General features: G+C 43.1%; 1 protein-coding gene across 2 annotated transcripts in view; it reads right to left on the bottom strand.

The window, feature by feature from the left end:
* Positions 1-24,604, bottom strand: part of dennd2c (DENN/MADD domain containing 2C) — a 218,023-nt gene that overhangs the window by 3,688 nt on the left and 189,731 nt on the right. Inside the window, exons 16-18 of one of the 2 annotated variants that reach the window (XM_028796440.2) lie at positions 17,836-17,941; positions 11,325-11,570; positions 3,019-3,105 (exon numbers count right to left, since the gene is read on the bottom strand). In XM_028796440.2, coding sequence (XP_028652273.2) covers positions 3,019-3,105; positions 11,325-11,570; positions 17,836-17,941 — 439 coding nt within the window. The remainder of the gene's footprint in view (positions 1-3,018; positions 3,106-11,324; positions 11,571-17,835; positions 17,942-24,604) is intronic. The other variant, XM_028796441.2, reaches the window with a different exon arrangement.

Below are 24,604 nucleotides of genomic sequence, written 5' to 3'. Positions count from 1 at the left end.
AATCGCTTATGCTTCCAAACTGGACAGATTGATATCCTTGATGCCTAACTGACTTGGTGTGATGATTAAGTGCTCCCTTCATTTTTTGAGTAGTGTATAGTAAAACAAAAGTAAAACTGAAAAGTTGTGAGTGCATAAACATTCATCCCCTTTGCTATGAAAACCCTAAATAAGATCTGGTCCACCCAAATAATTTCAGAAGTCACAAAATTAGTTGATTAGGGTCCACCAGTGTGCAAACAAAATATTACATGATCTGTCACATGATGTCTGTATAAACAGACCTGTTCTGAATGTCCCCCGCAATTGTTTAACACCACTAAGCCAGCAACATGAAGACCAAGGAGCACCCCAAACAGGTCAGAGACAAAGTTGTGGAGAAGTAGAGATCAGGCTTGGGTTATAAACAAATATCCCACAGGGCACCATTAAATCCATTATAACAAATGGAAAGACTATGGCACCTCCATACTCCTGACAATAGAAGGCCACCCACCAAAACTCACAGACTGGGCAAGGAGGGCATTAATCACAGATGCAACAAAGGCACCAAGAATAACACTGAAGGAGTAGCAACGATCCACAACTGAGGTGGGAGTATCTGTCCACAGGACCACTTTAAGTCTTATACTCCACTGAGCCATGTGTTCAGAAAAAGGCCATTGCTTAAAGAAAACATAAGAAAACGTGTTTGGAGTTTGCCCAACAGCATGTGGTGGACTCCCCAAACACATGGAAGAAGGTTCTCTGGTCAGATGAGACCAAAATTGAACTTTTTAGCCATCATGGGAAACGCAGTATGTGGGGCACACCCAACACTTCCCATCACTCCAAGAACACCATTCCCACAGTGAAGCATGGCGGTGGTAGCATCATGCTGTGGGGCCAGGAAAACTGGTCAGGATTGAAGAAATGATGGATGGCACTAAATACAGGGCAGTTCTCGAGGAAAATCTCTTTCAGTCTGCTTGAAATTTGAGACTGGAATGAAGGATCACCTTCCAGTGGGACAATGAAAAAACCTAAACATACTTCACCAACTATGAAAAACCCTATGGATCACACCTTCTTAGTTGGTGGAGTTGCTAGGTTTTGTCCTGCAGTATGTAAAATATTATGTACATACTAGCTTCTTCCATTGTGATATGACCGGACATATTTGGCCATCACCACTACCTTATAACATCAGGAAAGACCTAGTAACTCCAAAAACTAAAAAAAAAAGAAAACATTCTGAAGAAAATGGCAGTTACTAGGTTTTTCCATTGCACATGAGATACTGCTGAAGCAACAATGGAGTGGAATACAGAAAAACATTTCAGTGTCTGAAATGGCCTCGTCAAAGCCCAGACCTCAATCCAATGGAGAATCTGTGGCACGACTTGAAGATTGCTGGACACCAACACAACCATCGAACTTTAAGGGGTTGGAGTAGTTTGGCCTCAAGGAGTGGGCGACAATCCCAATGGTGAGATAGAGACACTAATTAGAGACTAACAGCTAGAACTGCAGCAAAAGGGGGGCTCTACGAAGTATTGACTTATGGGCTTAATACCCATACACACTCAGAATTTTTGTTTTTTTGTCTTAATTATTGTTTGTGTCACAATAAAAAATATTTTGTATCTTCAAAGTGATAGGCATGTTGTATAAATCAAATGGTGCTAACCCGCCAAAAAATCCATTTAAAAATTGTAATGCAACAAAATATTATATATAATTTGGAGTCATCAGTCAAAATGTTACAGACACAACCATTTCAACATTTTTCAAGATATGAGTAGATGCAGTGCTGTAAGAAGGATGTTTTCTGATTTCTGTCTCTCTCTTTAATACCATCCTGCCATCCCTGTTAAGGGGTAAACTCAGGGACATGCAGGTGGATGAGCCTGTGGTCTCCTGATAATGGACCGTAGTTTGTGAAGCTCAAGGACCGTGTGAGCACCGAAAGGATCAGGTCTGTCTGTTTTTCTCTTCACTCTGTACACCTCAGACTATAAATATAGCAGCAGGTCATGTCACTTACGGAAATTCTCAGATTCTTCTGCAGTTATGGGATGTATCAATAAGGAGAATGAGACAGAGGAGAGGAGTTGGGGAGAACTTTGTTTCTTAGTGCAAAGAGACTTGTCTGCAAAACCAAGTAACTGCCTATTGACGTTCAGCACACCAAAGAGCCTCAATGACAAGTCATAATTCAGGGAGTGGATATAGAGGTGGGCCACTTCTACAAGTACTTGGGGGTCCACATCAATGACAGGTTGGACTGGTCTCAGAACATGGAGGAATTATATAAGAAAGGGTCGAGCAGTCTCTTTTCCTTAGGAGACTGCGGTCCTTTAATGTGGGAAGTGACATCCTTCATATCGTCTATAACTCTGTGATGGCCAGTGTCGTGTGATGAGCTGGTAACATCAATTCAAGAGAGTCCCACTGAATCAACAAGGTAATTAAAAGGACAGGTACAGGACATACTATGGACCCACTCGAGGTCGTAGTGAAGGACAGAATTAAAACAAAGCCATTATGAACAATGCTGCACATCATCTCTCTGACACAGCAACAGTGAGGACTTTCAGCCAACAAATTATTCAGCAGAAGTGTGTCAAGAAACACTATAGGGGGCTCCTTTATACCAACAGCAATAAGTCTGCAAAATGCTTCACTGGGACTGCCGTTCAGATGTTTTCTTTCTTATAATTTTCTTCTTTGTTCAGACCAAAGTATGTGTGTATATTTTTTTTATTTATTCAGTTATCTACCTACAGTATGCACGCATTTTTTTATTTAACAAGCTCCTGTAAAAAGCCACATTTCCCCCTAGGAGCAAATAAAGTTCATTCATTCGTTATGTGATATGGGGTGGCTTAGCTATGAAGTACGCAAACAAGCGAGATGGTGTGAATGTCCTGCATACATTTATGTTCTAAAGCAACTACAGAAAATTGAAGAAGACAACATGTCAAATGCAGTAATACCACAAATCTTTGCACAATGTGTCCAATGTGATTAACTCACCCAGGCCCTTCAGAAACTTGTTCACTCCACTGGACTCGGGCTCAGGTCTGGTCTCCAGATGTTCAGCAGCACGCAACTCAAAGAGGCCTAAAGAAGCAATGGCAAGATATGAGCAGGTGAAACTACAGGTGACAGAACCAACCAATGGAAGTAAAATGCAGAAGAAAATAACAAGCTATTGGAGTGTGGAATCATGTGAAGGACAGGCAATATTGAGCTATTTCAGCGCCACTATTTGTAGATTGCTCTTTTCTAATATTATCTTTACCAGAAAGAAGAAAAATGCACCAACACTTCCACTGATCCCCTTCAACTGGAATCCAGCCATGAACACAGGTCAGAAAATTTAGCAAAAGTAAATTTTTTGAATCGTTTGAATACAGGTGCTGGTCATAAAATTAGAATATCATGACAAAGTTGATTTATTTCAGTAATTCCATTCAAAAAGTGAAACTTGTATATTAGATTCATTCATTACACACAGACTGATGTTTAATCGAATGTTTATTTCTTTTAATTTTGATGATTATAACTGACAACAAATAAAAGTCCCAAATTCAGTATCTCGGAAAATTAGAATATTGTGAAAAGGTTCAATATTGAAGACACCTGGTGCCACACTCTAATCAGCTAATGAACTCAAAAGCCTTTAAATGGTCTCTCAGTCAAGTTCTGTAGGCTACACAATCATGGGGAAGACTGCTGACTTGACAGTTGTCCAAAAGACGACCATTGACACCTTGCATAAGGAGGGCAAGACACAATCAAGGTCCCAGAGTCTGGAGGAAGAGAGAAGAGGCACGGAATCCACGTTGCGTGAGGTCCAGTGTAAAGTTTCCACAGTCAGTGATGGTTTGGGCTGCCATGTCATCTGCTGGTGTTGGTCCATTGTGTTTTCTGAGGTCCAAGGTCAACGCAGCCGTCTACCAGGAAGTTTTAGAGCACTTCATGCTTCCTGCTGCTGACGAACTTTATGGAGATGCAGATTTCATTTTCCAACAGGACCTGGCACCTGCACACAGTGCCAAACCTACCAGTACCTGGTTTAAGGACCATGGTATCCCTGTTCTTGATTGGCCAGCAAACTCGCCTGACCTTAACCCCATAGAAAATCTATGGGGTATTGTGAAGAGGAAGATGCAATACATCAGACCCAACAATTCAGAAGAGCTGAAGGCCACTATCAGAGCCACATGGGCTCTCATAACACCTGAGCAGTGCCACAGACTGATCGACTCCATGCCACGCCGCATTGCTGCAGTAATCCAGGCCAAAGGAGCCCCAACTAAATATTGAGTGCTGTACATGCTCATACTTTTCATGTTCATACCTTTCAGTTGGCCAACATTTCTAAAAATCCTTTTTTTGCATTGGTCTTAATTGATATTCTAATTTTCCGAGATACTGAATTTGGGACTTTCATTAGTTGTCAGTTATAATCATCAACATGAAAAGAAATAAACATTTGAAATACATCAGTCTGTGTGTAATGAATGAATCTAATATACAAGTTTCACTTTTTGAATGGAATTACTGAAATAAATCAACTTTGTCAAGATATTCTAATTTTATGACCAGCACCTGTATGCTCATAGGGTAATTTGCTCTATGTGCACCTCCTCATTTTTGTGCACCTTACCCTCCATCAACTACAACAGTCTTCTGCCAGATAAAAAGAAGAGCTTGCATCCTCTACTCCAGCCCATTCTTGACATCTCTGATCATCTTGTCTTCACTCCCAAACCTTTAACCTAGAGTCAGCTTCTTTGAGGATTCCAAAGGGGTGGAAATCCGAAGAGGCCAAGATCTGGGCTGTTGGGTGGACAGGGAAGGGCAGCCCACCTGAGCTTTGGGACTGCTTCTTGTACCGCTAAACCTGTGTGTCAACAGATGCTGTGGTGTTGAAGGAGGGTTTCAGAAATGTGTGTGTGAGGCTGACCTCTTCTTAATACTTCTGCAAGTTTTTTATAAGTGTGAATGTACAGTTCTGAGTGACCATGTGGCGTCACATCTACTAAAATCAACTGCTCTGTATGTAAAACCAGAATTCATGAATTTCCCTGCTGAAGTGTTAACATTAAACTTCTTCTTCTGTGGAGATGCTAAATTGTATGATTCCACTGCTTGGCTTGTGGTCTCTGGTTCAAACTGATGGTCCTGAGTTTCTGTTGTTATAAAATATCCCCGGTCATCCCTCATAAAGAGTAGGGTGCACCGTGATGTCATGGTTAAACTGCCCTCCATGGTCGAGTCATTTTGGCCCCGTAATTACCCCCTGTCTCTAAATGGCTCTCTCTGTTTCACTTCTTCACCAACCTAACAGCTCATGTGTGGTTAATGCATTGGCACAAAAATGGCTGCCACCACATCATCCAGATGGATGCTACACATTAATGGAGGTTGAAGTGGTTCCCCACTCACTGAAGTGTTCTGAGTAGAGAGAAAAATTCTATATAAATGTAAAGAATTACTATCATTATTACTGTTAATATTTCCTCCTGTATTCATATAGCCTGACGGTTACCTTCCGGGTTCATCATTGGAGTTAAGCACTACCTCTCCGGGACACTTGGAGGCTCTGATGCCAACAGTGGTATCTCTTTTTTTTTTTTTTTTACTTTACTCCAACTGCCCCAAGAAACTGTCAGGGCAACTGACTCCTCCCCTTCTGGTGCTGTGCTGTGCTATAAAGCCAAGGCGCTCCTGGCAGGGGTCATCTCATTCAGGAGTGAGCAGAACTGCAGAACGGAGCTTCCACTCGAGTACTGATCACTCTACAGAGCCTCGAATCTTATTTGTATTTTAGATTTTTATGTTCTGTCATTATTCTATGCTCCATCGAGTGTTTAAATTGTTTGGACTTTGACAAGATTAAAAGTAGTGACCCACTTGGTGCCCCTACACTTTTTCTGTGACCTGTGTGTTTCCTCGATCAACAACAATATACAGTCATATGAAAAAGTTTGGGACCCCCTCTCAGCCTGTATAATAATTTCCTCTCCTTTGAACATAAAAGATAACAGTGGTATGTCTTTCATTTCCTAGGAACATCTGAGTACTGGGCTGTTTTCCGAACAAAGATTTTTAGTGATGCAGTATTTAGTTGTATGAAATTAAATCAAATGTGAAAAACTGGCTGTGCACAAATGTGGGTCCCCTTGTCATTGTGCTGATTTGAATGCCTGTCACTGCTCAATGCTGATTACTTACAACACCAAATTGGTGTGATGAGCTCATTAAGCCTTGACTTTCATAGTCAGGTGTGTCCAATCATGCGATATAAAGGTATTTAAGGTGGTCAATTACAAGTTGTGCTTCCTTCCCTTTGACTCTCTTCTAAAGAGTGACAGCATGGGATCCTCAAAGCAACTCTCAAAAGATCTGAAAACAAAGATTGTTGAGTCTCCTGGTTTAGGGGAAGGCTACAAAAAGCTTTCTCAGAGGTTTAAACTGTCAGTGTCAACTGTGAGAAATGGAATCAGGAAATGGAAGGCCACAGGCACAGTTGCTGTTAAACCCAGCAGGTCTGGCAGGCCAAGAAAAATACAGGAGCGGCATATGCACAGGATTGTGAGAATGGTTACAGACAACCCACAGATCACCTCCAAAGTCCTGCAAGAACATCTTGCTGCAGATGGTGTATCTGTACATCGTTTTACAATTCAGCGTAATTTGCACAAAGAACATCTGTATGGCAGGGTGATGAGAAAGAAGCCCTTTCTGCACTCACAGCATAAACAGAGTCACTTGTTGTATGCCAATCCTCATTTAGACAAGCCAGATTCATTTGGGAACAGTGCTTTGGACTGATGAGACAAAAATTGAGTTATTTGGTCATAATAAAAAGCATTTTGCATGGTGGAAGAAGAACACCACATTCCAAGAAAAACACCTGCTACCTACTGTCAAATTTGGTGGAGGTTCCATCATGCTGTGGGGCTGTGTGGCTAGTTCAGGGACTGGGGCCCTTGTTAAAGTCAAGGGTTGGTTGAATTCAACCCAGTATCAACAAATTCTTCAGGATAATGTTCAAGCATCAGTCACAAAGTTGAAGTAACGCAGCGGTTGGATATTCCAACAAGACAATGACCCAAAACACAGTTGGAAATCTACAAAGGCATTCATGCAGAGGGAGAAGTAAAATCTTCTGGAATGGCCGTCACAGTCCCCTGACTTGAATATCATCGAAAATCGATGGGATGATTTGAAGCAGGCTGTCCATGCTCGACAGCCATCAAATTGAACTGAACTGGAGAGATTTTGTAGGAAGAATGGTCAACAATACCTCCATCCAGAATCCAGACACTCATCACTGGCTATAGGAGGACAGCGTCTAGAGGCTGTTAGATTTACAAAAGGAGGCTCAACTAAGTATTGATGTCATATCTCTGTAGGGGAGTCCAAATTTATGCACCTGTCTAATTTTGTTATGATGCATATTGCATATTTTCTGTTAATCCCATAAACTTAATGTCACTGCTGAAATACTACTGTTACCATAAGGCATGTCAGATATTTAAAGGAAGTTGCTACTCTGAAAGCTCAGCCAATGAGAAACAAAAATCCAAAGAATTAAGAGGGGTTCCCAAACTTTTTCATATGACTGTATATTAAGCTTCATTTACTTCATTAAGTAGATTATGTATTTTATATTTATTGAGTGTTTTGTATTCCAGCAATTTTCTCCCCATTGATGTTATTCTGAGTGTACTGTGCCATCTAGTGAATTGTTAATGAAACTTTTTGCTATTACTCCTCCTCTAACCGCTACCTTATCGTGGTGGAGGGGTTTGCGTGTCCCAATGATCCTAGGAGCTCTGTTGTCCGGGGCTTTATGCCCCTGGTAGGGCCACCCAAGGCAAACTGGTCCTAGGTGAGGGATGAGACAAAGTGCGGTTCAAAACAACCTCCTATGATGACTAAAAACTTTGGACAGCATTATCCCTTACCCGGACACGGGTCACCGGGGCCCCCCTCTGGAGCCAGGCCTGGAGGTGGGGCTCCATGCTGAGTGCCTGGTGGCCGGACTTGCACCCAAGCCGATCCTCGGCTACAGAAGCTGGCTCTTGGAACGTGGAATGTCACCTCTCTCAAGGGGAAGGAGCCTGAGCTTGTGCGTGAGGTTGAGAGGTTCCGGCTAGATATAGTCGGACTCACCTCGACGCACAGCTTGGACTCTGGAACCAATCTCCTTGAGAGGGGCTGGACTCTGTACCACTCTGGAGTTGCCCCCGGTGAGAGGCGCCGAGCGGGTGTGGGTATACTTATTGCCCCCCGACTTGGAGCCTGTACATTGGGGTTTACCCCGGTGGACGAGAGGGTAGCCTCCCTCCGCCTTCGGGTGGGGGGACGGGTCCTAACTGTTGTTTGTGCGTATGCACCGAACAGCAGTTCGGAGTACCCACCCTTTTTGGAGTCCCTGGAGGGTGTGCTAGAGGGCATACCTTCTGGGGACTCCCTCGTACTGCTGGGAGACTTCAATGCTCACGTGGGCAATGACAGTGAGACCTGGAAGGGCGTGATTGGGAGGAATGGCCCCCCTGATCTGAACCCGAGTGGTGTTTTGTTATTGGACTTCTGTGCTCATCACGGATTGTCCATAACGAACACCATGTTCAAGCATAGGGGTGTTCATATGTGCACTTGGCACCAGGACACCCTAGGCCTCAGTTCGATGATCGACTTTGTGGTCGTGTCGTCGGACTTGCAGCCACATGTCTTGGACACTCGGGTGAAGAGAGGGGCGGAGCTATCAACTGATCACCACCTGGTGGTGAGTTGGCTTCGATGGTGGGGGAGGATGCCGGTCAGGCCTGGTAGGCCCAAACGTGTTGTGAGGGTCTGCTGGGAACGTCTGGCAGAGCCCCCTGTCAGAAGTAGCTTCAACTCCCACCTCCGGCAGAACTTCGACCATGTCCCGAGGGAGGTGGGGGACATTGAGTCCGAATGGGCCATGTTCCATGCCTCTATTGTTGAGGCGGCTGACCGGAGCTGTGGCCGTAAGGTGGTCGGTGCCTGTCGTGGCGGCAATCCCCGAACCCGTTGGTGGACACCGGCGGTGAGGGATGCTGTCAAGCTGAAGAAGGAGTCCTACCGGTCCCTTTTGTCCTGTGGGACTCTGGAGGCAGCTAATAGGTACCGGCAGGCCAAGTGGAATGCGGCTTCGGAGGGTGCATGGGAGTTCGCCCAACCAGTCTACATGTGTTTTGTGGACTTGGAAAAGGCGTTCGACCGTGTCCCTCTGGGAATCCTGTGGGGGGTGCTCAGGGAGTATGGGGTACCGGACCCCCTGATAAGAGCTGTTCGGTCCCTGTACAACCGGTGCCAGAGCTTGGTCCGCATTGCCGGCAGTAAGTCGAACCCGTTTCCAGTAAGAGTTGGACTCGTCCTGGTCGTGGAACAGTGGACCAGCTCTACACCCTTAGCAGGGTCCTGGAGGGTGCATGGGAGTTTGCCCAACCAGTCTACATGTGTTTTGTGGACTTGGAAAAGGCATTCGACCGTGTCCCTCCCGCATTGCCGGCATTAAGTCAAACCCATTTCCAGTGAGAGATGGACTCCGCCAAGGCTGCCCTTTGTCACCGATTCTGTTCATAACTTTTATGGACAGAATTTCTAGGCGCAGCCAGGGTGTTGAGGGGGTCCGGCTTGGTGGACTCAGGATTGGGTCACTGCTTTTTGCAGATGATGTTGTCCTGTTTGCTTCATCAGGCCGTGATCTTCAGCTCTCTCTGGATCGGTTCGCAGCTGAGTGTGAAGCGGCTGGGATGGGAATCAGCACCTCCAAATCCGAGACCATGGTCCTCAGCTGGAAAAGGGTGGAGTGCCCTCTCAGGGTTGGGAGCGAGATCCTGCCTCAAGTGGAGGAGTTCAAGTATCTCGGGGTCTTGTTCACGAGTGAGGGAAGAATGGAGCGTGAGATCGACAGGCGGATCGGTGCGGTGTCCGCAGTGATGCGGGCTCTGCATCAGTCTGTCGTGGTGAAAAAGGAGCTGAGCCGTAAGGCAAAGCTCTCAATTTACCAGTCGATCTATGTTCCTACCATCGCCTATAGTCATGAGCTGTTTGTAGTGACCGAAAGAACGAGATCGCGAATACAAGCGGCTGAAATGAGTTTCCTCCGCAGGGTGTCTGGGCTCTCCCTTAAAGATAGGGTGAGAAGCTCAGTCATCGGGGATGGGCTCAGAGTAGAGCCGCTGCTCCTCCGCATCGAGGGTAGTCAGATTGAGGTGGCTCGGGCATCTGATTAGGATGCATCCTGGACGCCTCCCTGGTGAGGTGTTCTGGGCACGTCCAACTGGGAGGAGGCCCCAGGGAAGACCCAGGACACACTGGAGGGACTATGTCTCCCGGCTGGCCTGGGAACGCCTCGGGATTCTCCCAGAAGAGCTAGAAGAAGTGGCTGGGGAGAGGGAAGTCTGGGTATCTCTGCTTAAGCTGCTGCCCCCGCGACCCGACCTCGGATAAGCGGAATAAGATAGATGGATGGATGGATGGATATTGTAGTAATAGGGTGTTGTATCGCGTTAGACGTTAAGGATGTAGTGAGAAGTCAAGCAAAATGAAAACTTTTATTGGCTAGCTGAAAAAAATACAATATGCAAGCTTTTGAGGCAACTCGAGCCCCTTCTTCAGGTAAGAAGTAATCAATATATTACATCTTGCCTGAAGAAGGGGCCTGATTTGCCTCAAGAGCTTGCATATTGTAATTTTTTTAGTTAGCCAATAAAATGTGTCATTTTGCTTGACTTCTTAGTATTAACTATTGTTAACACTAATATCCGACATAGAGAGATTGTAATCGCTACTTTATGTTTATTCTTTGTTTAGACCATAACCCCCACATTTCTATAACTTTGGAAGAAACTAATAAATAGACTTCGGACATCTTCATCCATGTCTGATCAGATTCCCATAGTAGTTATAATGTAATTCTGAATCAACTGAACTCTTTATAATAATTTTTTATAAATTAATGTATCAATTTGTATGTTTGAGAGGTTGGGCTCCCTCTGTTTTAAACAGAATACACTACGCTGAAAACAGCATCACTATCATGGAGCATGGCATGGCAACATCATGCTGTAAGAGCTGGGAAGACCTAGGAACATAAATGCTAGATGGCAAAAGGAAAAAATAAAGAAAGGTACAAGTGGGTCTACAGTCTGATGACACTTGGCATCTTGGCACAGTTTGTACAAAGGTAAAAAAAATTAAAATTAAACAGTTGTGTAAAGGCTCTGAAAGAGTTTTTCATGACTGAGATTCCAATCCATACATAAATTGGGCATCGTTCAGCTTCTCACCTTTTACCCCTTCTCTGCGGAGTTCTCGGTCCTGGATAAAGCCAGCAAACATCTGTGTCTCCATGAACAGCTGCAGAAATTGCCGGGCCCCTCGAGATGTGTGGGCTTTCCGGAAAGCATCCCGTTGCAGGGTGCGTTGTCCTGCATCTCCTGGTGCCATGTGCAAGGAATAATGACCCACCAGCTCGACGAAGAACCGCACAAAAGCTTCTGAAATAAGGCCACTGAGGTTAGGGGATGAGCCTGCTGGGAATGAAGAAGAAGAGAAGGGTAATGTGTAATGAGAGTGGAACCTGGAGGAACTATGTAGTGGGTTAGGGAAACGACTGAAATGGAGGATTAAGTGGTGTGAGAGATGGCCGGGAGTCGGCAAGGACAGGGAGAGATGGCATTCACAGGACATTGTCTCCCCCAGAACACTAGATGGTAGCCCTCCTGTGTTGCAGCAGCACAACAAATTCCAACAGGGTATCATCGGACCTGGGAGTTTGTCGGGTCAGCCCTGTTGGGTTAAGTGGGAACTTTCAGGGGGTGCTGCTGGGTCTGGAGAGCCCTACTATGTTGGCTCACCCGGAAGTGCTTCTGGGCCACACTAAAAGACTACCGTACGTAATCCCGGGTCCAGTATAATAGGAGCCCAGTGCCTTCATTCCGGGAGGAAGGAGACAAAGCTTACAAAGAGGAGCGGAGGCGGAAGAGACAGACAGACAGAGAGAGAGAGAGAGAGAAAGAGGAGAAGAAGAGCTTTTATTTCTGCTTGTGTTACTGTGCTGCATTAGTGGGAAACAAAATGGGAAGTGTTTCCCACAAGAATAATAAAAAACGTGTGTGGCTGGACTTGTGTCCTGCATCTTTCTGTGTTGGGTTTTTGGAAGCTGACGCCCACTGCAAGCCACAGGGGGTAAAAAGGCTGTAGTGAAAGATGTATTTGGAAAAGACAAAAGGAGATAACTGAAGGTGGTTAAAGTGGGTGTTAGAATTTTGATAGAATAAGATAACCCTAACATGCTGTGTTTACAACCTGTTGTAACAAAGGTGTAGTTTGGTTAACATTTGGACTACAATTTTAGGTAGAAGATCAGGGACCCATGTATAAAATGTCCTGACGCTGAGGAACTTGCATTAGCCATCTCTTACATAAAAGCAAGGATTTATAAAACATGAACGTGGTGTGAAAAATTGGTTTAACGTTATGGCAGATTTTGACTATTCGTAAGTCCTATGCTGACTTTTTTGGTATTAACATTTTAGAGATTCCAGATTGACGCTGTAGTCAAATTCCAATGTCCTTGAAGTAATTCTATCAAAGCTAACTGACTTGTCCTTTCAATACTTTTTTGTCAGAAAACGACCATCAGAGGACTGAACATCTTTCGAGACAGTTAAAATTTAAAGAAAGGACTCAAGTACTCTTTAAAAAAATGAGTAATTGTGATACTGATTCAAGAATTCTAACCAAATGTTCTGTTTTATCAGATTTGCAAGTCTGTGGACTCAATGATAACACATACAGAATGTGGATTTACAGAAAGTCTACACATGGGTTTCCATTCCAGTGGAGAGAGAAAATACGGTATGTCTACCATTTCTCGATTCTGAAGTTGACCTTTTAATAGGTATCAACAACCCCAAAGATTTTGAGCTGTGGCAAGTCATACCTAGCAGAGGAGATGGACCTCATGCTGTGAAGACTGCACTTGGGTGGATGCTCGGTGGACCGTACAAGGAAATAGACAACCTCGCAAAGTACAGTGATAAGCTGCCTAAATATTCAGTTCTTCGTGTGTCAATAACAGAAATAGAAGAAATGTTGCATCAACAATATAGTTTCTATTTTCCAGACCACAGCTGTGAAGAGAAAGAAGAAATGCCTGAAGAAGACATCAAGTTCATACGCATAGTCTCAGAATCTGCAAGACTGGTGGGTGGCCACTACTTCTTAAATTTGCCTTTAAAAGATGAAACATTTAAAATGCAAAACAACTGCTGTATCGCAGAACAGCGTGCTATTGGTCTCAAAAGATAATTAAATAAATACCCAGGTTTACACAAAGACTACAAAGCTTTCATGAAAGACGTTATTGAGAAAGTTTATGCTGTCAAGGTACCCAAAGAAAGGCTGAATTGTAAAGAAGGCAGAGTGTGGTAAATTCTACAATATGGTGTGTATCATTCAAAGAAAAATAAGATTTGAGTGGTCTTTGATTATATAGCCACCTACTAAGGAACTTCACTTAATGAACAATTACTCAGAGGTCCTGTTCTAACTAACACACTCATTGGCATCATTACAAGGTTTAGAGAGCAGCCAGTGGCTTTAATGGCAGACATTAAATCAAAGTTCTACCAAGTAAAAGTCCCAGATATAGATGTTGATCTTCTTCGTTTTTTGTGGTATCCTGAGGGTAATGAAAGTAAAGACTTGGAAGAATTTAAAATGACGGGACATCTTTTTGGTGTGACTTCTTCACCCAGTTGTACTTCTTCTTATGCTCTGCATAGCACAACCGAAGATGCAAGAGAAGCAGTTCCTGAGGAAGCCATTAACACCCTGCTTTAGAATTTCTATGTGGATGTGTGACGATGCGGGTTCGACTCCATGCTCCCGTCTTGCATCTGGGAGCCCTTGAACCCGTCACCGTCGGTAATGTTACTGATGAGCATGGCAGTGAGGCACAACAATAGAGCAAGGGGATGGTGTAAAAAGGTGCAAAAGTGTTTTTATTAAAATTCAACAAAACAACAATCAAAAACAAAGTGTCCAAATAAAGAAGTGCAGTGCATCAAAGATTATTAAATAAATAAATAATCCTAAATGGAGGTTAAAAATCCAATAAATAGAAAAACAACAATCCTTTAAAACAAGGTTAAAACAATGCTGGAAGCAGTCTCTTTAAAAACAAGCTGGTGTCTTCTTGTATCTGGCGGCTCTCCTGCTTCTCAATAGGGGAGTCGCCCTCTCAGCAGCTGACCTTCTCTACTGTCCGGTTGCCTTCCGTTCCCTGGCTCCGTACGGCTTCCTTACCAGACTGAGACTTGGGTTCCTCAACGGCCAGGTCTCTCACACTGAGGCACACCTTCCCAAGACTCCACGACTCTCGCTGCCATCTTGGCCTTACGCGGCCGGCCGGCCTTCATCCCCGGTCACTCCAGCTCCTTGTTCGCTCAGCTGGAGCGACCGCTTCCTTCTGCCCCCCCGAGTGTTGGCCAAACACCACTGCTAGAGCTCACTGTCCAGCTGCCACATCACGATTCACCCCGGGACCTGCTTCAGTCACACAACCACGCCCCCTCACTAAGCCGCGAGTGCGGTAATTATTTATTTAAAATTGGCCTTTGACGGGAGCTGTGGACCCACTATACCACAGGATGACTGTTGAAAGTCTGCTGCAATAGAAGAACAAGCAATAAAACTGGTAAAAAAAATCCCCAAGCTCTGTGCTTCAAAGGGGATTCCACTTGACCAAGTGGGTGAGGAACAGCAGAGTGGTCTTAATGTCTATTCCTGAAGAAGATGGAGCTCTTGAACAAAAGGATTTAATAATTCTTTTTTAATAATTCTTTGCATTTACAGTTAGGTCCATAAATATTTAGACAATGGTATAGCCCAGGGGTCAGCAACCTTTCAGTGGTGTCGCGCCAAACCTATGTTACAATGTTATTCTGCGTGCCGACATAATTCTACCAATTTTGTTATATATAGTATCACAATTGGTCCGGTTTGCTCATTCAATATTTTAAAATACATAGGAGCATAAAGTTAGGTCCATAAATATTTGGACAGAGACAACTTTTTTCTCATTTTGGTTCTGTACATTACCACAATGAATTTTAAATGAAACAACTCAGATGCAGTTGAAGTGCAGACTTTCAGCTTTAATTCAGTGGGGTGAACAAAACGATTGCATAAAAATGTGAGGCGACTAAAGCATTTTTTTAAACACAATCCCTTCATTTCAGGGGCTCAAAAGTAATTGGATAAATTAATAAACTGGAAATCAAATGTTCATTTCTAATACTTGGTTGAAAACCCTTTGCTGGCAATGACAGCCTGAAGTCTTGAACTCCTGGACATCACCAGATGTTGGGTTTCCTCCTTTTTAATGCTCTGCCAGGCCTTTACTGCAGCGGCTTTCAGTTGCTGTTTGTTTGTGGGCCTTTCTGTCTGAAGTTTAGTCTTCAACAAGTGAAATGCCTGCTCAATTGGGTTAAGATCAGGTGACTGACTTGGCCATTCAAGAATTTCCACTTCTTTGCTTTAATAAACTCCTGGGTTGCTTTGGCTGTATGTTTTGGGTCATTGTCCATCTGTATCATGAAACGCCGCCCAATCAATTTGACTCCTGTATTTAGCTGGATTTGAGCAGACAGTATGTCTCTGAACACCTCAGAATTCATTCGGCTGCTTCTGTCCTGTGTCACATCATCAATAAACACTAGTGTCCCAGTGCCACTGGCAGCCATCACACTCCCTCCACCATGTTTTACAGATGATGTGGTATGCTTTGGATAATGAGCTGTTCCACACCTTCTCCATAGTTTTTTCTTGCCGTCATTCTAGTAGAGGTTGATCTTGGTTTCATCTGTCCAAAGAATGTTTTTCCAGAACTGTGCTGGCTGTTTTAGATGTTCTTTAGCAAAGTCCAATCTAGCCTTTCTATTCTTGAGGCTTATGAGTGGCTTGCACCTTGCAGTGCACCCTCTGTATTTACTTTCATGCAGTCTTCTCTGTATGGTAGACTTGGATATTGATACGCCTGCCCCCTGGAGAGTGTTGTTCACTTGGTTGGCTGTTTTGAAGGGGTTTCTCTTCACCATGGAAATGATTCTGCAATCATCCGCCACTGTTGTCTTCCGTGGACGTCCAGGTCTTTTTGCGTTGCTGAGTTCACCAGTGCTTGCTTTCTTTCTCAGGATGTACCAAACTGTAGATTTTGCCACTCGTAATATTGCAGCAATTTCTCGGATGGGTTTTTTCTGTTTTCGCAGCTTAAGGATGGCTTCTTTGCTCCTTTGACCGCATGTTGTCTGTTCACAGCAAAATCTTCCACATGCAAACACCACACCTCAAATCAACTTCAGGTCTTTTATCTGCTTAATTGATAATGACATAACGACGGACTTGACCACACCTGCCCATGAAATAGCCTTTGAGTCAATTGTCCAATTACTTTTGAGCCCCTGAAATGAAGGGATTGTGTTCAAAAAATGCTTTAGTTGCCTCACATTTTTTATGCAATCGTTTTGTTCACCCCACTGAATTAAAGCTGAAAGTCTGCACTTCAACTGCATCTGAGTTGTTTCATTTAAAATTCATTGTGGTAATGTACAGAACCAAAATTAGAAAAACATTGTCCCTGTCCAAATATTTATGGACCTAACTGTATATAGCGCTTTTCTCACTACTCAAAGCGCTCAGCAAATTGCAGGTTAAGGGCCTTGCTCAAGGGCCCTACAGAGCAGAGTCCCTATTGGCATTTACGGGATTCAAACCAGCAACCTTCTGATTGCCAGTGCAGATCCCTAGCCTCAGAGCCACCACTCCACCTGGATTTGCTCCCAACAGAAAGCATACTGGGCATCCAGTGGTGCACTGAAAAGAACAATTTCAAATTTCAGATAAAGTTATCAGACCTACCTGCTACAAGCCGTGGTATTCTGTCTGTTATCAGTTCAGTTTATGACCCCCTTGGATTTTTAGCACCAGTTAGACTACCAGCAAAGCTTATTTTAAAGAGGCTTGTGCAAAGGAAAACGTGGACAGGATGAAGAAGTGGAAGTCCAGCATGTTCAGAAATGGAAAAAATGGATGGATGACTTTCAGTTACTGGAAAACTACCATGTGAACAGATGCATCAAACCTGCATGGAGTCAGCTCAAATGCACCATTCTGCAGACGCTAGTGAAGACAGATATGGCACACTCACATATATTCTCTTGCCAAATGAAACATTGCTCATTCTTAATAAGGAAATCAAGAGTGGCACCAATGAAACATGTCACAATTCAAAGACTGGTCCTAACAGCAGCTGTTGTGGCAGTCAAAATGGATAAAACTCTAAAAGGTGAACTTCAAATACCCCTGCAAGAATCTGAATATTGGACTGACAGCACCACAGTGCCAAAAAACATTTCAAATGAAAACACACGATTCAAGACTTTTGGTGCCAACCGAGTCACAGTGATCAGTGGAGGTATGTCTCATCTGCCCTAAATCCAGCTAATCAAGCATCAAGAGGACTAAGCATAGAAAGTTTTATCAGAAGCAAAACATGGTTACAAAAGTGTTTGACCGACTACAAGAAAGCAAAAGTATATGAATGACTGTGGCCTGTGATGTGTGGTCAGTCAGTTCAGGATGGGTTTATGCCTTGCACTCAATACTGCCTCTGCAGACTCGGCCGATCCATAATTCTGACTTAAAAGTGTTGGCACTGGGAATGAAGTGTAACCACCGTACTTCACTGAACAATAGCCTAGAGAAGATCTCACGCAGGACTAAGGATGTTACCTTCTTGCAGGGCTGTTTCCTGGGCCAGAATCTGTTCTCGCTCCTCCAGGATCTGCTGCAGTGCTGCCTGAAGCTTGCTGGGTAAGATGCAGTCCTCATCAGATATCTACAAATAGAGACAAAGACATTTGTTTCGATGACAGACATATATTAAATGCTTCTCATTATCTTACTATAACCTTTATGTTAATCAAACTAACATGTTTTGAGTATCATTTTATACAGTTTATAAATATATGCCTGTGCAGATGGCTCTACCTCCTTGGGTGAAAAAATGTCAGAAGTCCAGAGAGGACCCCTGAGAAGAGACTGTGAGAGAATGTGAGGTGCCTCAGAGCATGGCCAGTGTCATGAAAACGCATCACCTTGGTCCACAAAGAGGCCCTCAGATTTCAAAAAATTAAAATTAGCGTGTGAAGACATGACAGTTAGATTTGAAAATTATGAACACGAGGTCTAGGAGATCAGTAAACACCACAAAAAGAGATTCTCTTTTATGGGCCACAGTAAAAAAAAAAGAACTTTTCAACCAAGATGTTTTATTACTCAAACATTATGCCTTTAAAATTATTAGCTGATTATTTAAACACTGATATGTTTTTTAAGGTAATAGTAAGGCTTTTCAGGCGGTCCACTTGAGTCACATGGCATGATTCGAATAGGACTCTAGTCTTGACTTATACTTGCTTATCGATGACTTGCGGCTTGACATAGACTTGAGATAAGTGACTTACAAAGTCTGATGTTATATCGCCGCAGTTACAATCTTTCAAATTGTTCTCCTCTAATTTACTTTCGGTTAATATACAGTACTTTTCGCAGGCCATATATCATTAGGATTAATCAGCATGTAGGAGGCAAAAGGAATGGAGGGATCAGCACCAAGGGTTACCAATTTCGGCTCTTATCAATTTACTGCAGACTTCACTGCAAAGTATGGAATGGACACCTGCAAGATCAGCGAATCAAAAATCACAGACAGGACAATAACATTTTCACAAACAACATTTGCCATTTCAAAATTCATAAAGTCAGTTATGCTTGCTAGAGAGTCGGTACCAAATACAGTAAGTGATGTGTTACTGTTCCAACTAAAATATAGAAAAGCTACTTAATCGGACTGCTATTCCTAGAAACCGCAAGGGTTTATGACGCAATTGGGCAGGTCCGGATTTGAGCAGGAATTTCTGGGATGAGGCGCAACTTTTAAGAAGAAGCCATAAAATGCGGTTAGTTTCAATAATTCACCCTCAATCAGATTACAAATACAACCACCTTGGATTGCAGTTTTTCTGGACTAATGTTTTTACAGTAATCCCTCGCTATATCGTGCTTCGACTTTCTTTCGATTTTTCCTTGACTTCCCTCTCTGCTCTGAATATTAAAATCACAAATCACATAATTCAGAAGTGATTAAACTGCACCATGCATATGTTCCTTTAAGGCGATTTGAAAAAAAATTGGTCAAACCAAGTAGAAATGCCAACACTTTTTTTTTTTTTTTTTTTACACAGTGCCCCCCATTTCAGGGCACCATAATGTTTGAGACAATTGGTGTTGCAGGTGTTTGTGATTCCTCAGGTGGGTTTCATTGCTTTATAAGATACCTCAGCCTACTTCTAACCTTTGGAGATCTGTAGTTGTCATTGGTCAACTTGAGGAAAACAGCTGTGCCAATGAAAGTCAAAGAAGCCATTATGAGACTAAAAAACAAGAATAAAACCATCCAAGACCTCAGTAAAACCTTAGGGTGACCAAAATCATCTGTCTGGAATATCATAAAGAAACAAGAACATACTGGTGAGTTTGGTAATCGCAAAGGGACTGAAAGGCCATGGAAGACCTCCACTGTTGATGACAGAAGATCCCCACTATGGTAAAGAAAAAGCCCCAAACGTCTCTCTGACAGATCAGAAACAGACTTCAGATATGGACGTGTCAGAGATGACTATCTGCAGAAGACTTCATGAACAGAAACACAGAGGCCACACTGCAAGATGCAGACCACTAGTTAGCTACAAAAACAGGATGGCCAGATTATAGTTTGTGAAAAAGGACTTAAGGGAGCCTGCAGAATTCTGGGAAGAGGTCTTGTGGAGAAATGAGACAAAGATGAACCTCATCAGACTGATGAGAGAACAAAGTGTGCAGACAGAAAGGAACTGCCCAAGATGCAAAAATGGTCATGGGGGTGTTACAGCTTCAGCTTAAATGGCTGCCACAGGTTCTTGCACACTTATTGTCATTTTACTACAGTTGCACAATAAATTCTGAGGTGTATAGAAACTTAGATAATGATCCAAACATATTGCTGGGGCAACACAGGAGTTTATCAAAGATAAAAAAATGGAAAATTCTTGAATGGCCATGCCAGTCACCCCATTTAAATCCAATTGAGTAGATCTTTCAAATGCTGAAGAGAAAACTTAAGGGGACAAGCCCCCTCAAACAAGCAGGAGCTGAAGATGGCTGCATTGGCGGCTTGGCAGAGCATCACCAGAGAAGACCCTCAGCACCTGGTGATGTCTATGAACCACAGACGTCAAGCAGTCATTGCATGTGAGGGATATGTGACAAAGGACTAAATATGATGGTTTTAATAGACCTACCATTGCTGTGTCCCAAATATTATGGTGCCCTGAAGTGGGGGTGTTGTAATTTCTGCTTGGTGTGACTGAAAATGTATACAGATCCCTTTAAACTAAAGTTTGAAATGTACACTTTAGACACATCTGACTTGTTTGATTTGTAATTTTAAACTGAGAAGCAGAGGAAGAAATCAAGGAAAAATGTGTCTTTGTCCCAAACATTACGGAGGGCACAGGACCAATCACTGTTACGTCTTATTAAGACGTTTTCTCTGAGAAAGTCTATTCTCAGCTTATATGTTAGAACACATCTGACTTTATGAAAATGAGATTAATTACAGATGGTGGTAAGAGTCTCTGAGGACTTTTTCTTTAATCAAGTCTTCTCAATTATGACCCAAGTTGTCTTGCTTGAATGTCATCTTTATAACTTTAGACTTGACTTGAAACTTGACGGTCAGGGTTTTGGAGAGTACCTGAGACTTGCATATGAAGGACTCAGACCCATCTCTGGAAATAAGTTGGAATTAATTATGGAAAGAAATGGATGTTTTAAGCAGGTGGCACACTGGTGAAGTGGAAGTAAAGCTGCCTCGCAACATTTATTATTTATTTCCTCACATGTCTTTCAGTCCATCTATAATCAAGAGAGTGTGTTGCATGTTGATTAGCACCCACAAAGTAAAACATTCACTTTACTCTGAACATGTGACAGTGATTACACAATAGGCTTATACTCCTAAACAGCCCTACAGGTCCATCATAAACAATACAACGTGCAGGTTGTACTTTTGTCCACTAGATGTCAGTAAAGCGTTTTTTAAAATCACTGCTCCTAAGTGCGACAAGACAAATAATTTCCGTGTTGGACAACAGAAGTGTATACCCTGATTTCTTTAAGGTTCAAAAACCTACCAAAGAATGAAGCCCTGAAAAATGATAAATTGGAACATTTATATATAGTAGATCAATAAAATCTTTGTATTTTGTCCAATGGTGAATCACTATTTTAACATACAGTATTTACACTTATATGTATGGGGCCTGAGTTGCCTCGAAAGCTTGCATATTGTAATCTTTTTAGTTAGCCAATAAAAGGTGTCATTTTGCTTGGCTTTTCTCTACATTCATAATGACTAACATGGTACAACACCCTAGTACTACACTTATATGTATTTATCAGAAGAGGTACCACAATGGCTAGCATTCTACAAACTCTGCCCATTTAAAAGGATAATACTTCACCACCAGAACCCGGTGACAAATTTGCCCAGTTACTTCTCTAGTCCGAATTCCGTTTCCAGTCATCGTCAGTATACATCATCTAGTTTGCGGATGATACGACGGTGCTGGGACTGATAGGCAGGGATGATGAAACAGCATTCAGAGATGAGGTGGAACGGCTGTCTGCATGGTGTGAAAGACAACAATCTATCTCTCAATGTTAACAAGACAAAAGAGATAATCGTGGACTTCAGAAAATCACATTCTGCCCACATCCCACTCAGCATCAACGGTTTAGATGTGGAGACTGTTAGGAGTACCAAGTTCCTCAGTGTACATATAACTGAGGAACTTACATGGATGCATAACATCTCATCACTAATCAAGAAAGCCCAGCAGAGACTATACTTCCTGAGGCGGCTGAAGCGAGCAAGTCTTTCCCCTTCCATCCTCACCATGTTCTACAGAGGCACAATTGAGAGTGTGCTGACCAGCTGTATCACTGTCAACATATCCGACCGCAAGTGCCTGCAAAGGATAGTGAAGACAGCTGAGAACATTATTGGGGTGCCTCTCCCTTCACTACAGGACATATTTTACAAACACAGTGTCCGCAAGGCCTGCAGCATTGTGTAGGACCCCTTACACCCCTCACATGGACTTTTCACACTTCTGCCATCCATGAGAAGATACTGCAGCATCAGAGCCAGATCTGCCAGGTGGCAGGAGAGTTTTAACCTCCAAGCTGTTAGACTCCTTAACACCATGCTGCCCCCTGGGATCTCCCACACGGCCTCAACCACCTCTAAAAACAGAACTTTTATACATGCGAGCCACTGTCCTGCAAAGACGAGTGTGCAGGTAGAGAAGAACTGAAAATCTCATACTGACCTTGAAGGATTTTGACACTCTTGATATCCTTCTGCTGTGAAACATTCTGACCTGTCATTGTTTACACATGTCTTACACAACGATTATCATACACTGATCATTTCTGTAATATCTGTATCTATTATTTATTTATTATATTACATATCTTACACATTAATATTGCTGCTACTTCTTCGTCTTGTCTTTGCACAATGCTTTGTCTTGTTTGTGTTTTAATTTTAAATTGAAATTTTAATTCTATTTTTAATGTAGATAGATAGATAGATAGATAGATAGATAGATAGATAGATAGATAGATAGATAGATAGATAGATAGATAGATAGATAGATAGATAGATAGATTATTAATCCCATGGGGAAATTAACAAATTATTATTTGAATTATTTGCACTTCATGTTGTTACACTGTGGACCATGAGCTTCGCAATTTTGTCTATCTGTATACTTGTATATGGTTGAGATGACAATAAAGTTCACTATGACTTTGATAAAGTTTGCAACTTCTCTCTAGTTCTTCTTGAGCTTTCCTCTGACATGCTCAGAGATGTGCAGTTCACATTAACCGGTGGTCCATCACTGGCCCCAGTGAAGCTGTGCGAGTGTGTTGATGATGGACTGATGTCCTAACCTGTTTTGCACCCCATGCTTAGGTAGGCTTTGGTCCCCTGTAACCCTGAATTGGATTAAGCAGGTTTAAGAATATACTGTTATGTGTTTTATTTGTTATTGGGCAGATAGGGTGGGCTTCCTGTTTTGGGTTGGTTACCCTTTGCGCTTAGTGCTGTTGTGATAGATGCCAACTCTCAGCAACCAACCCAGAATTCAGTAAGTACCAAGAAGATGGTTGGATCAATGGATCGTGTACACTTTTCTCAATGCCACATACAATTAATTCTTTTAGGGCAGATGTCAACTTTTGTCAACAGGAGGGGTTGAGGGCGTTAATCGACTGTAAATGGTGACAAAACCCGCCGTTACATTTTAGTTTGACTGTCTTTGCTAGAAGGAAAATTAGCTTGGTTGGTCTGACCAAGATTCCCCATGCTCGTGTGACTGATGAAGAGCAAACAGCAAAAATGGTACTGACATTTGGCGAGAGATCGAAGCGAAAATAATCCGTGAACACCCATCCATCCATCCATTTTCCAACCCGCTGAATCCAAATACAGGGTTACGGGGGTCTGCCGGAGCCAATCCCAGCCAACACAGGGCACAAGGCAGGGAACCAATCCTGGGCAGGGTGCCAACCCACCGCAGGACACACACAAACACACCCACACACCAAGCACACACTAGGGCCAATTTAGAATCGCCAATCCACCTAACCTGCATGTCTTTGGACTGTGGGAGGAAACCGGAGCGCCCGGAGGAAACCCACGTAGACACGGGGAGAACATACAAACTCCACGCAGGGAGGACCCGGGAAGCAAACCCAGGTCCCCAGATCTCCCAACTGCGAGGCAGCAGCGCTACCCACTGCGCCACCGTGCCGCCCTCCGTGAACACCATTTTACATATTATCACTGAATTGGACTCTGACTTGTTGGACTCCAATTTTGATACAAGTGATCTGAAGATCGAGATAAAAAACGAAAATGAGGTATCCGCATCAGCTGATCAACCCCCAGCTGATCGCAGAGCTGATGCAACTATGGCAATGTTCACCTGGGTAGACCATCACCTACACTGACAAGAGGTACAAACCAGATTGCATTGCACTGTGACCTTGACTGCCACTGCCGCTGCTGCCCTCCAAAGAGAACATGGCAGTCAGCCTGCCACAAATCCCTGCCAGCTGTCATGCTGGCCATAAGTGGCTCGAGCCACAAGAGACAACAAACTGGTGGCCACAGCACACAACAACAGACATTTTATGTTGATTTATATGTGAAACTATAGTTTTGTGTGCGTTTCAGTAAGTAATCAACAGAAGTTGGGACACCTGAGCAAATTGTTGGCTTCAACTTGCAAGGCTTCATTTACTTTAATTGCTGCAGAACATCTGCAGATTTTAACCTATTACCGTATATACTCACGTTTAAGTTCTCCCGCAGATAAGTTAGGGT

The sequence above is a fragment of the Erpetoichthys calabaricus genome, chromosome 3, assembly GCF_900747795.2.
Source record: "Erpetoichthys calabaricus chromosome 3, fErpCal1.3, whole genome shotgun sequence".
In the NCBI taxonomy this organism is placed as follows: domain Eukaryota; kingdom Metazoa; phylum Chordata; class Cladistia; order Polypteriformes; family Polypteridae; genus Erpetoichthys; species Erpetoichthys calabaricus.
This window is presented reverse-complemented; position numbering and strand designations above follow the sequence as displayed.